This window comes from Electrona antarctica (genome assembly GCF_951216825.1).
Source record: "Electrona antarctica genome assembly, chromosome: 3".
In the NCBI taxonomy this organism is placed as follows: domain Eukaryota; kingdom Metazoa; phylum Chordata; class Actinopteri; order Myctophiformes; family Myctophidae; genus Electrona; species Electrona antarctica.
This window is the reverse complement of record NC_136808.1, coordinates 62,571,719-62,586,680: the sequence shown is the minus strand read 5'-3', so window position 1 is coordinate 62,586,680 and position 14,962 is coordinate 62,571,719. Positions and strand designations below refer to the sequence as shown.

The window sequence follows — 14,962 nt, the reverse complement described above, 5'->3', positions numbered from 1 at the left end:
TTGTAAAGGTGTCTACTAACATATCTATAGTCACCAATGTGTTTGTAAAGGTGTCTACTAACATATCTATAGTCACCAATGTGTTTGTAAAGGTGTCTACTAACATATCTATAGTCACCAATGTGTTTATAAAGGTGTCTACTAACATATCTATAGTCACCAATGTGTTTGTAAAGGTGTCTACTAACATATCTATAGTCACCAATGTGTTTGTAAAGGTGTCTACTAACATATCTATAGTCACCAATGTGTTTGTAAAGGTGTCTACTAACATATCTATAGTCACCAATGTGTTTGTAAAGGTGTCTACTAACATATCTATAGTCACCAATGTGTGTGTAAAGGTGTCTACTAACATGTCTATAGTCACCAATGTGTTTGTAAAGGTGTCTACCAACATATCTATAGTCACCAATGTGTGTGTAAAGGTGTCTACTAACATGTCTATAGTCACCAATGTGTTTGTAAAGGTGTCTACTAACATATCTATAGTCACCAATGTGTTTGTAAAGGTGTCTACTAACATATCTATAGTCACCAATGTGTTTGTAAAGGTGTCTACTAACATATCTATAGTCACCAATGTGTTTGTAAAGGTGTCTACTAACATCTATAGTCACCAATGTGTGTGTAAAGGTGTCTACTAACATATCTATAGTCACCAATGTGTGTGTAAAGGTGTCTACTAACATATCTATAGTCACCAATGTGTTTGTAAAGGTGTCTACTAACATATCTATAGTCACCAATGTGTTTGTAAAGGTGTCTACTAACATATCCCACATTGGTTTATATTCAACCACCCTAAGGGGAATTGTTGACAGCTGCTGAAAATTGGGGTACCATCAACAACCAATATAAGGCAAAATGTTCTAAATTTCACTATACTTTAAGTAGCATGTGACGTGACATGTCAAACTAAGGGGTTTTCATGATTCTGAACCCATTTCAAGCATTAGTTTTGCACAAAAAACACTCCTTGGGCTAAAAACGGCCATAGCCGTCATCACAAATGTGATGAAGTCAGCATATTTTGGCACATTTGGGCAAGTGGCTATGGCCAAACTAGGGGGTCTATGGCCAAACTAGGGGTCAAACAAGGGGGTTTTCATGATTCTGAACCCATTCCAAGCATTAGTTTTGCACAAAAACCCTCCTTGGACTAAATTCGGCCATAGCCACTTGCCCAAATGTGCTGAACTCATCACATTTGTGATGACGGCTATGGCCGTTTTTATCCTTTTTATTTCAGAGAAGTGTAAAATCCTCCAGTGAACATTCTAAACATTAAACGGTTCCTTATGTTCCTGTCAGGGTTGATCATCAGAGAGCAGAGTCTCCTGTACCCAGCTGTGTCTCCATGAAGAGTGACAAGTCCAAGGGTAGATTTATTAACTTCAAAGATGGACACCAGTCTTCCAGAAAGAGGTGAGAATGTAAAACACACAGTTATAGTTACTTTATTAACACAAATGTATAAAACATTGGGTCCAAACAATAATAGAAAACCCATGAATACAAACTTTAAAAAGGTACAATACATTAAAATATACAATACACAACACTAAATCCCTTTACTTGTACAACAGGAGCTTTCTGTTGATGATATGCACACGGCTGCCATCTTGCCAGCAAGGTGCTACCTAGGTGCAACTTCCCATAGACAGCCCATTCATCCAAACAGAAATGTCCTCTCTAATTATATTAAACAACATCAAAATCACCAACATCGCAGCTGTACGGAAAGCTTATCCTCGTTCTATCTTTCTAAGTGCTGGAGTTTGGAAGTGCTCGTTGACTATCACTCAACAGCCCTGCGTACCACCTGTTTAGAATTTGCACATAATGCAGGAGGCAGCAGGAGGTTGCTTTACTGATAAGAGCGCTTCCAAACTCTGACACTTAGAAATATAATAATCTGCAAGGAATTTCTTGACAGGACGTAGCTCATAAAATATAAACACAACCGTCTTTAGTTCACTATAAAAACACTGAGGACGCAACCGTCTTTAGTTCACTATAAAAAGACTGAGGACGCAACCGTCTTTAGTTCACTATAAACACAAGACATCTCCCTCACTCTCCCTCACTCTCACTCTCCCTCACTCTCTCTCTCTCACTCACACACACGCACACACGCACACACTTAACATCTCCTTCTCCATATATGGTCGACTGCCAATTATTGCAGACACTGAACAGAATTTTGCCGATGCCTGATCAGCTCTCGGCTTATTGGGCATGCCTGCCATCTGCAGGCCCCTCACGACTGATTTATGGACATTACTGAGGCTTCCAAATATGAACACAAGTTGTTTACATTTGTAGCCAAGCTGTATAATAGCATCCTTAAGACGCTGGTACTTAAGCACCTTGGTAAGGAATGCCTCTTCCAGGCTGTGGTCAAATGTACATGCCACTTCCAAAATGGTCACTTCTCTACTGTCCTCATCAACAACAACAATATCTGGTGTATTAGCTGTGACATCTGAAAAGGCATCATTTTCATTATTGTGCATAAACATATGGCAGGTGAAACACGTGAGTGCTTATACATTTTGGCAGATGATGAAACATATGAACTTATGTCCTTAGCTAATAGGTCACCAATTCTGTCGTGCCTAGCAATGTACATTCCCTTATATACATAGCAGCCATTAAGAATATGTGACAGTGTTTCTGTAAGTGGAGTGTGGTCATGGTGCAGACAATGAGGAGGAAACGTGTTAGGGTACCACAGAGAGAGATTGAGTCTGGTTGGAAGGACCTGTAATCTGGCTTTGACTGTAAAGGTGACTATATCCTCATCAACTGCATAGTTCTTGAATATTGTATGAGATACGGTGTGGTCTGCATCGGGAAGGCAAGCTAGCTTCCCCTGTAGTTCTATTTCGTCCCTGCTTAAGCACTGAATACGTCCCTTCGCGCATGCGCCGTCGAGTATTTTATACCAACAATGTCAATTTTGACCCCATGATGACCCGGAGTAGTCTATATCTTCCGTCGGTCTACAGGGGCTCAGTCCCTAATTTCTTCTCGCTCGCCGTGTGAGAACCAAGTTTGCACCGAGCTGCGATGTGTTGCTATGCAATGCAATATGTAGCCTATGGTGCCTGCCGAGTCGCTGGTAGTTCCGTGACCGCATCGGTCGGAGTAGCGGCTGTTCGCCCTCCAGGAACTGCGACTATGGATTTTGTTTTACTCCTCTATGAGTGGAGTTTATTTGGATTCGCGGGGACGCGGTAGCGTCCAATCTCTCTCGCCGGTAATGAAGGCGAACAAAACCTCCCTGGACAAAAGGTACGTTATCGTCTAAAGCGGTGCTATCCCCGCTAAACAGACGTTCAAATTATATGATATATTGCATCATGGCATAACCTCTTGTGAGTAAAGGCTGCGTTTGCGCCACCTCCCTGCTCCGCATACGAGGTTTGTTTGACGGTGAACGCTAACAGACGTTCAAATTATATGATATATTGCATCATGGCATAACCTCTTGTGAGTAGAGTCTGCGTTCGCGCCACCTCCCTGCTCCGCATACGAGGTTTGCTCGACTGTGAACGCTAGCGCTTATTATATGCGACTATAAGATTTGCCGAAGGATAAGAAAGAACACTGTCATATTACCTTCGTTTGATAAACACGCTACTTTGCAAGCTTTGGTTAGCCCCTGCTGTTGATGGCAAGCGCTGGCGCTCCATTCTCTCAGCAGTCAGCATATAACTTATGATATAAGTTAAGTTAGTTAAGGCTAACTGTCATTTTCTGTTTGGCAAGCCTTGCTGGCCAAAGCCATATACCGATAATATTGGCAGCGCTCAAGCTTAACTGCTTTCGCGTATAGCTTGTCTTCTTGTTGTTGTTGTTGTTAATAATAACAATAACAACTTGTTATTATTAGCCCGGTACAGGAGCAGCTACCTGCGTCCTCCCAGGGTATTGATGTGGCTACCAGTAGTTTGTAGCTCAAGAGTATTAACAGCTATTGGTGTACATAGCTTGTCTGGTTATTAACCCAGCTGGCCCCCAGCAGTGGGCCTCGATACTGATGCTGCTACCAGTATGTCTGGAGCTCAAAGCTCTATTAACAGTTTTTTGCGTATACAGTGGGTACACTTTGTTCTTTCCCCACAGGTGCCCCTGGGTACCTTTGGGGCCTATTAGCCCAGCTGGTCCCCATCACAGGGCATCTGGCGCTGCTGCCAGCGTAGCTCACAGCTGCTACCAGTAGCATAAAGCTAAAGGTGTTTATGAACAGCTATTCGTGTAGGCTATAGCTTGTCTTGTTGTTAGTAGCCCAGCTGGTCCCCAGCATTGGGTCTCTAACTGGCGCTGCTACCCGTAGTTGTAGCCCAAGCGCTTATTATACTATTTGTTATAACAGCTATCTGTGTATAGCTTGCCTTACTGTTTATTGGCCCAGCTGGTACAGGGCAGGCAGCGTATGCGCTCCGCTCCTCCAGCATACGGCCTCTAGTTTGATGTTACTTGCTACTAATCGTTTGTTAGCTCAAGCAGTTATTAACAGCTATTGGTGTATAGCTTGTTCTGTTTATTAGCTGCAGCTGATACAGGCAGCGTACACGCTCCCTTCCTTCAGCAGGCGGCCCCTATCGGTGGAGCTATTGGTTGTAGCCTTTTCTCCAGTTTGTGTTGGTTTATTTAACCAAACTTTTGGCTGGTGTAGGCAGCGTTAGTGCTCCCTCCTCCCAGCATGAATGCGTAGTAGTGCCTTGACTAGCGCATTGGAAGTGTCTTCTGGACTAGCAAACATAAATATAATGCACTTGGAGTTTGGATAAACGTCATAGTGCTGTGATAAACGTTCGCATAGGAAACACTACAGCTGCTACATAGCAGCGTCCAAGCCTCGACTGAAGGCTACTTTATTATCATAATTTATAAGTAAGCCTCAGCTGGGGGTACAGGTAGCGTGCAAGCTCTCCTCCCCCACCGCGACCATGCAGGTCGCACAGTCTAGCTAACAGCAGCGTTTGTGCGCTGTTCCTATGACGCACTTTACATCTGGTTAAATCTCAAAGTGCTACAATGAGCATTTGCATAAAACGTAAATGCATATTCACATGCTGCGGCAGGTATAGCAGCATTCAGTTGTTTGATTAAGTTATATGCCGATCTAAGTTAAAGCCTCTGCTGGTACAGGCAGCGTATGCGCCTCCTCCCCCCAGCATATGGCCAACACCTAGCAACCAGTAGCGTCCGCGCCCTGGGCTAGTTGGGACTGGTGTGCACCGGCCGGTCCAGAGGAACCGGTGCCACCACAACGGAGAGCTCCCACTTTTGTACCTCGAAAGCCTCTGCTGGTACAGACGGCGTACGCACTCCCTCCAGCATATGGCCAACACCTAGCAACCAGTAGCGTCCGCGCCCTGGGCTAGTTGGGACTGGTGTGCACTATGCCGATCTAAATGAAAGCCTCTGCTGGTACAGGCAGCGTACACGCTCTCTTCCTTCAGCATATGGCCAACACCTAGCAACCAGTAGCGTCCGCGCCCTGGGCTAGTTGGGACTGGTGTGCACTGGCCCGTCCAGAGGAACCGGTGCCACCACAATGGAGAGCTCCCACTTTTGTACCCCGTGTGAAGCTCCCCTTCAGCCGTGAGCCGACCTTGGTCCTGCCCCGTGTGCCAGGAGGAAAAGGTCTGACCGCCGGCCACAGCAGATCCGAGAGGGCTCAGCTATCTGCGGAGCTGGCCCACATGAGGTCCATGCTCACCTCGGATAACACCTAGGCACCTCGGAGGGTTCGAGTGCCTCCCCCTCCGATGCCACAGCTGACTCGAGAACGATGTGCTCTCCCCGACAGCTTAAGCTATGCACTTCCATGACTATGAGGAAGATGCAGAAGACGGTGCCTCCAAGGCATCAGAGCCAGCCTCCCACTTCTCAGCTCAGGACCTTCTTCTTTCGTGTAACGTCAGAGGTCCAACTATGTGTCGTGGAGCCACGCCCGCATCTCTGGTCCCAGGTCAAAGAGGCTGGCTTCCGAGGGTGGTCTGTATAAGGGGCAGGTGTATATGATATGGTCGGCGGTCTGCTCAGGGTCACCGCACTCGCATGCCGCACTGTCCGCCAATCCCCACTTCTGCATTGGTGCATTGAAGCGCCCAACCCCAGTTCTTAGGCGGTTTAGTGTGGTCCATTGCTGGCGAGGTAGGTCATCTCCAGCTATGGCACCAGCTCCTGGTTCCCAGATGTACCGGTGCATGCGGGAGGGCCCGGCTGACTCCCACTCCTGCTTCCACGCTGCTGCAAGCCATGCATCTCTGGAGATGTCCTCAGGGATGGAGTTGAGCATCTCCTGTGCTGCCCTGTTGTAGGGGTGACGAGACCTGAGTCTGCTTGGAGGCGCTGGAGTTGTGGTGGTGCCATGCAGGATGTGCCAGTCCTGCTTTTGGGCTTTCCTGGCCAGGACGAGGGTGGCAGCCTCCCGTCGGAGGCCGGCCGGAGCTATTCCAGCAAGGACTGGCAAGTGAGACACAGGGGTGGGCTTCAGGCATCCCGTGATGATCCGGAGGGCGTTGTTGATTGCCACATCGATCTTTCTTGCATGGGGGCTTCTGCTCCAGACTGGGGCGCAGTATTCCGCTGCTGAGAAGACCAGGGCTTGGGTGGATATACGCAGCGTCTTAGCAGAGGCTCCCCAGGTTGTTCCAGCGAGGCGGCGGATCAGCGCAACCCTGGCTGTCACCTTGGCCTTGAGTTCATTGAGGTGTAGGCTGAAGGACAGTGTCCGATCCAGACGCACGCCAAGGTACTTCGGGGCTTGCTGGACCTCCAGGCGTTTGCCGTCGACACTCACCTCAAGTTCCCTCCTTGCTTCCCTGGTGCTAAGGTGGTATGCCGCAGCGACTGTCTTTCCAACGCTAAGCTGTAGACGCCACCTTTGAAGGTATGCTACCATGGTGCCCATGTCTTCATTCAGGCCCTCTTCCATCGCCTTCCATGTTGGTCGACTCAACATGATGGCCAGGTCGTCTGCATAGCCATATTTTCTGGACGATGTATCAGGTAGGTCGTGTATGTAAATGTTGAACAGCATCGGCGAGAGAACCGACCCCTGCGGTACCCCGTTCCTCAGTCTTCTGAGCCTACTGCACTGCCCACTGCTGGTCTGGAGAATGAAGCTGCGGTTGGAGAGCGTCTCCATGATGAACTTCACCATATGCCGGTCCGGTATTGTCCTCAACAGCTTCAGGTGGAGTCCCCGGTGCCACACGGTGTCGTATGCGGCAGTCAGGTCCAGGTACACCACCCCAGCTTTCTCATTGTCCTGGAAGCTGTTCTCGATGTCTTGAGAAAGTAGTATTACCTGGTCTGCTGTTGACCTTCCACGACGGAAACCAGCTTGTTCCCGTGGGAGCTGTGAGTCCACTACTGGCTCTATGCGGCCATGGATCATCCTCTCCAAGATCTTAAATGGGACACTGAGCAATGAAATGGGCCTGTATGACTTGGGGTCTTCCGCATCTTTATTTGGCTTTGGCAGGGCTATCACAGAGGCGCGGCGCCAAATCTTTGGGAGCTTTAACCTCCGGTAGCATGCTGTAAAGAAAGCACAAAGCCAGCCAGATGTTGTTGTGCTCTGGTGGATGACGAACTCCGGGTGGATGTTGTCACGGCCTGGAGATTTGCCCGGCTTAAGCTTGCTCATGGCCTCACTGAGTTCCTCTGCTGTAAATTCTCCCGAGAGGTTGGAATCTACACTGGCCGCTCTTGAGATGCAAGACACCTCACGCGATGTCAGTCGGGCAAAGTCTTTGTCTGCATCCGGGAAGCGGCCGTTCTTCAGGAGCTGGGAAGCGATGGCATCTGCGGTGACTGGGCATCTTTGGGCTGTTGTATTTCTGCCTGTAAGCTGGTTGATGGTCAGCCACGCCTTGCGACTAGAATGGGTGAAGTCGATTGACTCGACGACTTCTGTCCATCTGGCCTTGCGGGTGGCATCAAGCCTCTGGAGCAGTGCTGCTGCAGTCACATCCACCTCTTCTCTGGAGCTGGCTCTCTGGTGTTCACTCAGGAGGCGGCTGCACTCCTCGTCCCAACCTGGGATGTAGTTCCTGTTATAACCACGTGGGATGGTCTTCTTTGCCGCACACAGGAGGACCCGGCAGTAGGCTGCATAGGCTGCATCCATGTCTGCTGTCTCTGGGTCTGGCAGGCCGGCTGACCTTCTTTCCGTCTCCTCAGCATACGACTCCCTGTTGGCCTTTCGGAAGTTCCATCGCTTGATAGGTTTCCCTGGGACCGGTTCCACCAGTGATGGAACTTTAATGATGGAAGGTCGGTGGTGTGAGCGGGGGAACCTGTCGAGGACGCGTCTCTCTGGTTTTGTGTCGTTACTGTGGCAGATGGCGAAGGCCAGGTCTGGGTTGGTGGTGGTATTCCAGCGTGCAGAGAAGAAGGTTGGAGGCTCCTTGGGGTCGTACAGCAGCAGGGCATCAGTGTTGGAGGCCCATTCGCTCAGCGCCACTCCATTAGGTGTTGTGTGGTTGTACCCCCAGTCTGTGTGCTGACAGTTGAAGTCGCCTGCATAGATAGCGGGTGCAGTTACTGATGGGAGTGACGTCGCGGATAGCTCCGATGGTGGGGGCTTGTATACGTTGATGACTGAAGTTTCCTGGATTTTAGTAACCAGCCACTCAATGTTAGAGCCTGGTGGGGATTGGCTACTGGCTGACCAGCTTATTTCAGTCCGGACGAAAGTTGCCACCCCGTGTTGCTTGCTGTGGATGGACCCGGCGAGATGGAACCCAGGGATCTTGAGGATGTTGAGGATGATCTTGAGGACCCACTGGCCGAGATGGCTCCATGCGCACCTTCATGCGCATAGCCGTGGAACGCTAATTGTTAGTCATACCACAGTAGGCAGTCGGATCCTCCAAGCGCCTTCTTCAGACGCGGGTCGGCCCTCACCGTCACTGGAGGCATTTGGTGTCATGTCCTCAGAGAGAGGACGGCTGATGTCCATCCTAGCTCTAGCCCATCGCCAAGTCAGGCTTTCACAGTAAAGCCTGACCGAGGAGCCTAGGCCAACTCTCCGTAGTCTCCCTGAGGAGCCAGGAGCACTAGGTGGTTCAGCTGTGCAAGAATCGCTGGAGCGAACCATCCAGGTGGGGAAGACCAGGCTGCAGCATGCAGGCCTATGACACATCACGCCTCCCAACGAGCTCCAACAGAGATGAAATCACTGTCCTCTGAGCTCGCGTATCACCGCCGGCCCACACTAGGCCAGTGTGTTCCTCGGCGTCCCACGCAGGGACCTGCCTGTGACTTTCCGGGCTGTGCAGTGCCTTCTGACGCCAGCCCCCCATATCCGGCGGGGTCAAAATGGCCGTTATCAGCAACATGACGAGAGCCCTAGTATCAGACCAGGAGTGATGTGTCCTCCTGCCCAAGGGTGCAACAGAGGCCGTAGATCCTCAGTCACACCAAGGGAAGTCCGATCTACATACTTCCTCGTGACGCAAGACAGACTGTTGTCGACATGTCTTGAATTGATGGGACCCAACAGGGTTATGAAGTTCATGCTCTGCTCTACAGCACTTCCTGCCGTACCTGAGAGGCAAGCACATTCTCATACGTTCGGGCAACACCTCGACCGTGTATCATGTAAGTCATCGGGCGGGGCCACGTTGCTTGGCTGCCGTAGGTGTCTATGGACCCTCTGACTTGGGCAGCCACCCCCCCACGCCTGATCAGCCTATGGGCAAGTTATCTAAGTGGAGAGCGGGACTACATGGTAGGCTCTCTCCCATCAAAAGCTTCCATGAGGGGAGCGGTACCCCATCCAATGGTGGTGAACACTAATCAGAGGCTACCTCGGCAGAGCGGAGGTGGACCTCCTCACCCTAGAGTCGCTGACTCACTAACCTCTCCGGTTCTCCCTAACGGAGACATCCAGCCCTCCGGGCCAGGACGCAATGGTCCGATGGTTTCATAGAACCTGAACGCCACGAATGGCTGTCAGCCCGCAGGCCTTCATGCCACATAGCCAGTATGAACAGAACGACCTGCATCGTTCCTGACACACACATGGCCCTAAGTAGGCCACCGCCCACAGGGCACTATCCTTTTAAATGCGCACTGGCCAGAGGCACTGTATATGCCTTGCCACTGCCTCTGATATGACCAGCGCTTCAGAGAGTTCTTTAGGAGGGTCACACCATACTTCTGGTTGCCCCCCTCCAGCCAAGAAGTACTTGGTTTCCTCTGCTGAACAGACCCAGTCGGAGGACGCCATGGCGTCTCCCCGACAGAGGTCTCCTCAACTGGGAGGCGGTCGGATATGGCATTCAAATGCTCGACGCCCCCAACTGTGCGTTTGGCCGCTGGCAGCCCTGAACCGCTGCCGAGCAGCTGTGTGGAACCAGCCAGGCATGCCACCCTGAATTCAAGGGTGCCATGACATCCATCAGACTACGGTACGATAACCGATGGAATCTATTTCCAACTGACGTGAGGGTCAGAGCAAAGACCTAGTGCGCTGCTCTGCCTACCTTTCTGGAGTTCCGCAGTCCCTCCTAGACGAGGGCCGATCTCCTACTCTAAAAGCATAAGTAGGCGAAATATCATGTCGATATGCTAGAATCAATATCGCACAGCCACAGGTGGGGAGCCACAGTCTGGTGTCCCTCTTCCTGATGGGGGCTCTGAGGTTGCATCCTCTACGAGCCCTGAGAACTCCGGCACAGGCTCTTCCCTAGTGCGGCATGGTCTATGCAGGCCTCCCTTTGAGCCCTCGGCACGGGCGGAGTTTAGAGTGTCAAGGAAGACGAAATTCTTCCTGGCCATTACCTCAACGTAGCGTGTCAGTGAGCGGCACGCCCTGTTTGTCAGTGACTTGCGTCTGAAGCAAAGCTCAGACGGCCTGAGTGTCTCTGTGGCCGAACACAGTGTTCCTCCTGAGGGTGCTGTCACATACACACCTCAACCAGCCTATACGGCTAGCACAGTCTTGCCCTCCACCAGAAGAGTGGATTGACAAGCGGGAACTATTGCGCCCAACGTGGGCCCTGAGAGCCGCTTGTTAGACCTGCCGCATGCATTCGGCGGTCAGAATGGCTGTTCCGTTGTGACGATGGCCCTTTCAAAGGCGGCGCTCTCTCCAGACAGCGCCCGCCCCACACTACTGTGGATGCCATTAACCACGCGTATGGGCCGAGTAATCGTACCCTACCATTTGGCGTGAGGTGCCACTCTAACGGGAGCGTCCCCACATCATGGGCTGCCCCGAGGGAAGTACCCCTGGAATATATCTGCCGCTGCCTCATGGGCATCACAGCGAGTTTTCTATGTTCCACTGGGTGAGTGTTGCCACTCCCCACCCGCTGGACGTGGTCCTCTTACGAGAGTCCTCCGATTCTACTCCTTATGGCTTGGGATCAGGATTCCTCGTGACCTTGTTGGTATTGGTCATTCAGTGCTTAAGCACCGCCTCTGGCGGTCAGCAGGGACGAAATAGAACGTAAGTTACGTATGTAACTATGGTTCTATGAGTCCCGAATGACCGCCAGAGCACTCTTGTCACTCAGAATCCTCGTGGTCTCGCGAGAAGATTCTGTAGGGACTGAGCCCCTGTAGACCGACGGAAGATATAGACTACTCCGGGTCATCATGGGGTCAAAATTGACATTGTTGGTATAAAATACTCGACGGCGCATGCGCGAAGGGACGTATTCAGTGCTTAAGCACCGCCTCTGGCGGTCATTCGGGACTCATAGAACCATAGTTACATACGTAACTTACGTTTTAAACCAGTCCAGTGTTGTTGTCGTTTACAAGGTACCTCCGTGCATTGACTGGTGATATATGGTGTTCTGTATCAATTACAGTATACAGTACTCCTTACTGAGATCAAACAGTTGGTAATAATGTCCTCAGAAACTGCTACAGATTCAGAGTCAGGTCGAACCCAGCACAGAGATACTACAGTTATCACACAGAGGTCATTGAGGTCAGGCCAATCTGACCACACCCCAAACCCAGTAGCATGTGAGTCCATTTTAAGGTTGGTCTTTCTTCTGAACCCCAATAAACTAGGCTGGCCCTCTGCTGCCAGGACGGCACTTTACGCCGTTTCATATCTAGAACCAGAGAAGATCTAGCAAGTTCCCTGACAGTCGTGTCATCACTGACATGTTTAACATGTTTATCAAGTGAGCCAGCCCCCCCCCCCCCCCCGAACCGGCCCTGATATCCAAAGTATAAAATAAGGTTGAACTAGTTAATCTGTTCCTCCTTTTGGAACCTCCTCAAGGACCCCTGGGGGTCCCCGGACCACACTTTGAGAACCACTGACTTTGATTTCACAAGTAGTGTCTGCTGATGAGAATCACATGCTTTTCAAAATGTGAGTAGTTAAGATGTTAAACTTTATGATTCTTCTATATGAGCTGTTTCAACACACACACACACACACACACACACACACACACACACACACACACACACACACACACACACACACACACACACACACACACACACACACACACACACACACACACACACACACACAGTTGCCGTGGTGGCTCAAAAAGCTCATTCAAGCATTCTCTTTCAGTAGAAAAAACTTTGCGACAATTTAACTCTATTAGGGAGATGACACCTGCAGTGAAGTGAGCAGTGTGTTGGAGTCCAGCATAGTTGAGCACAGGGTCGTAATTATCCCTCATTCTGTGTGTGTGTGCGTGCGTGCGTGCGTGCGTGCGTGCGTGCGTGCGTGCGTGCGTGCGTGCGTGCGTGCGTGCGTGCGTGCGTGCGTGCGTGCGTGCGTGCGTGTGTGCGTGTGTGTGTGCGTGTGTGTGTGTGTGCGTGCTAAAACGTAGGACATTTCCCAGCACCCCCCCTCCTCCTCCTCCAACAATACAGATAGATTTACAACCAGTAAAACCACCTCTGTCATCATGTGTCATTGACCTGAAACCAGCCTGATGTTGTTAGACTTTGATACGGAACATGTTTAAACAGCTCATAGAATCATAAAGTTTAATATCTAACTCACACTTTAAGAAACACTTCATTATTTTCAACGGACGGTACATAATGATGACATTTATCATGTGAAATGTGGATAATTTGACTTGACTTGTGTCATAATTTAAATCTAAGTGATTTAATATATTGATGTGTAGTGTGAGTAACATAGTGCTCTCTGTAAAGCAGAAAAGGAGTCCATCCAATTCTCTCTGGTTCAGTCTGTGCTAGACAGAGAATACATAGTGTTGGATAAGTGACGTGACAATAACATATGACATCATAGAAACGTGACATCATAGGACCAAGGCTGACCTCACTGGAGACATCTAACAGATGACCCTCATATCTATAAACAACATTCAAGCTGTAATATCACGTATCAAAGTACATAAACACTGTGTCTACAAGTTCAACTACACAGACTTCATTACATGTACATGGACAAAGCATAACAGTTGTCATATAAATGTAATTTTTATGATGGTTGTCATGGTGATGTATAAATGTAATGTTTATGATGGTTGTCATGGTTTCAGGGTTGATCGTCAGAGAGCAGAGTCTCCTGTACCCAGCTGTGTCTCCATGAAGAGTGACTGGTCCAAGGATGATGTTATTGACTTCAAAGATGGACAGCAGTCTGCTGATCAGAGGTCAGAATGTAAAACTATCAGAACAAAACACATGATTACAGTTTTATTAGACTCTACTGATCAGAGGTCAGAATGTCTCTCCTACATTTAGTGAAGCATCTTAAATTAAAAGAGAGGAGAAGAAGTTCGAATCCGGGTCACGTCACCAATGTAACGCCCAGGATTTGATCTCCGATCTCCTGCATGAAAGTCCAACATCTTAACCACTAGACCAAAGGGATATCCCTGAGATATTGGTCTTTCGTGCTGGAGACCCGAGTTCGAATCCTGGGCGTTACATTGGTGCCGTGACCCGGACCGGGTTTCCCCGTGGGAGGAGGTCTAAAGGGGGGTGAGTGTAGCAGAGTGGCTCACAGCCTGATGGTGGCGCTATAGTGTAGCAGAGTGGCTCAGAGCCTCACCCTGATGGTGGCGCTATAGTGTAGCGGAGTGGCTCAGAGCCTGATGGTGGCGCTATAGTGTAGCAGAGTGGCTCAGAGCCTGATGGTGGCGCTATAGTGTAGCAGAGTGGCTCACAGCCTGATGGTGGCGCTATAGTGTAGCAGAGTGGCTCAGAGCCTGATGGTGGCGCTATAGTGTAGCAGAGTGGCTCACAGCCTGATGGTGGCGCTATAGTGTAGCAGAGTGGCTCAGAGCCTGATGGTGGCGCTATAGTGTAGCAGAGTGGCTCAGAGCCTCAGCCTGATGGTGGCGCTATAGTGTAGCAGAGAGGCTCAGAGCCTGATGGTGGCGCTATAGTGTAGCAGAGTGGCTCACAGCCTGATGGTGGCGCTATAGTGTAGCAGAGTGGCTCAGAGCCTGATGGTGGCGCTATAGTGTAGCAGAGTGGCTCAGAGCCTCAGCCTGATGGTGGCGCTATAGTGTAGCAGAGTGGCTCAGAGCCTGATGGTGGCGCTATAGTGTAGCAGAGTGGCTCAGAGCCTGATGGTGGCGCTATAGTGTAGCAGAGTGGCTCAGAGCCTGATGGTGGCGCTATAGTGTAGCAGAGTGGCTCAGAGCCTGATGGTGGCGCTATAGTGTAGCAGAGAGGCTCAGAGCCTGATGGTGGCGCTATAGTGTAGCACAGTGGCTCACAGCCTGATGGTGGCGCTATAGTGTAGCAGAGTGGCTCACAGCCTGATGGTGGCGCTATAGTGTAGCAGAGTGGCTCAGAGCCTGATGGTGGCGCTATAGTGTAGCAGAGTGGCTCAGAGCCTGATGGTGGCGCTATAGTGTAGCAGAGTGGCTCAGAGCCTCTGCCTGATGGTGGCGCTATAGTGTAGCAGAGTGGCTCACAGCCTGATGGTGGCGCTATAGTGTAGCAGAGTGGC

The 14,962-nt window shown here is 50.1% G+C and overlaps 1 protein-coding gene across 1 annotated transcript in view; it reads left to right on the top strand.

The window, feature by feature from the left end:
- LOC306920458 (protein NLRC3-like) overlaps positions 1-14,962 on the top strand; it is a gene marked incomplete at its 3' end in the record, with an annotated part of 67,302 nt that overhangs the window by 35,324 nt on the left and 17,016 nt on the right. Inside the window, exons 7-8 of the mRNA XM_079497216.1 lie at positions 1,315-1,428; positions 13,539-13,652. Coding sequence (XP_079353342.1) covers positions 1,315-1,428; positions 13,539-13,652 — 228 coding nt within the window. The remainder of the gene's footprint in view (positions 1-1,314; positions 1,429-13,538; positions 13,653-14,962) is intronic.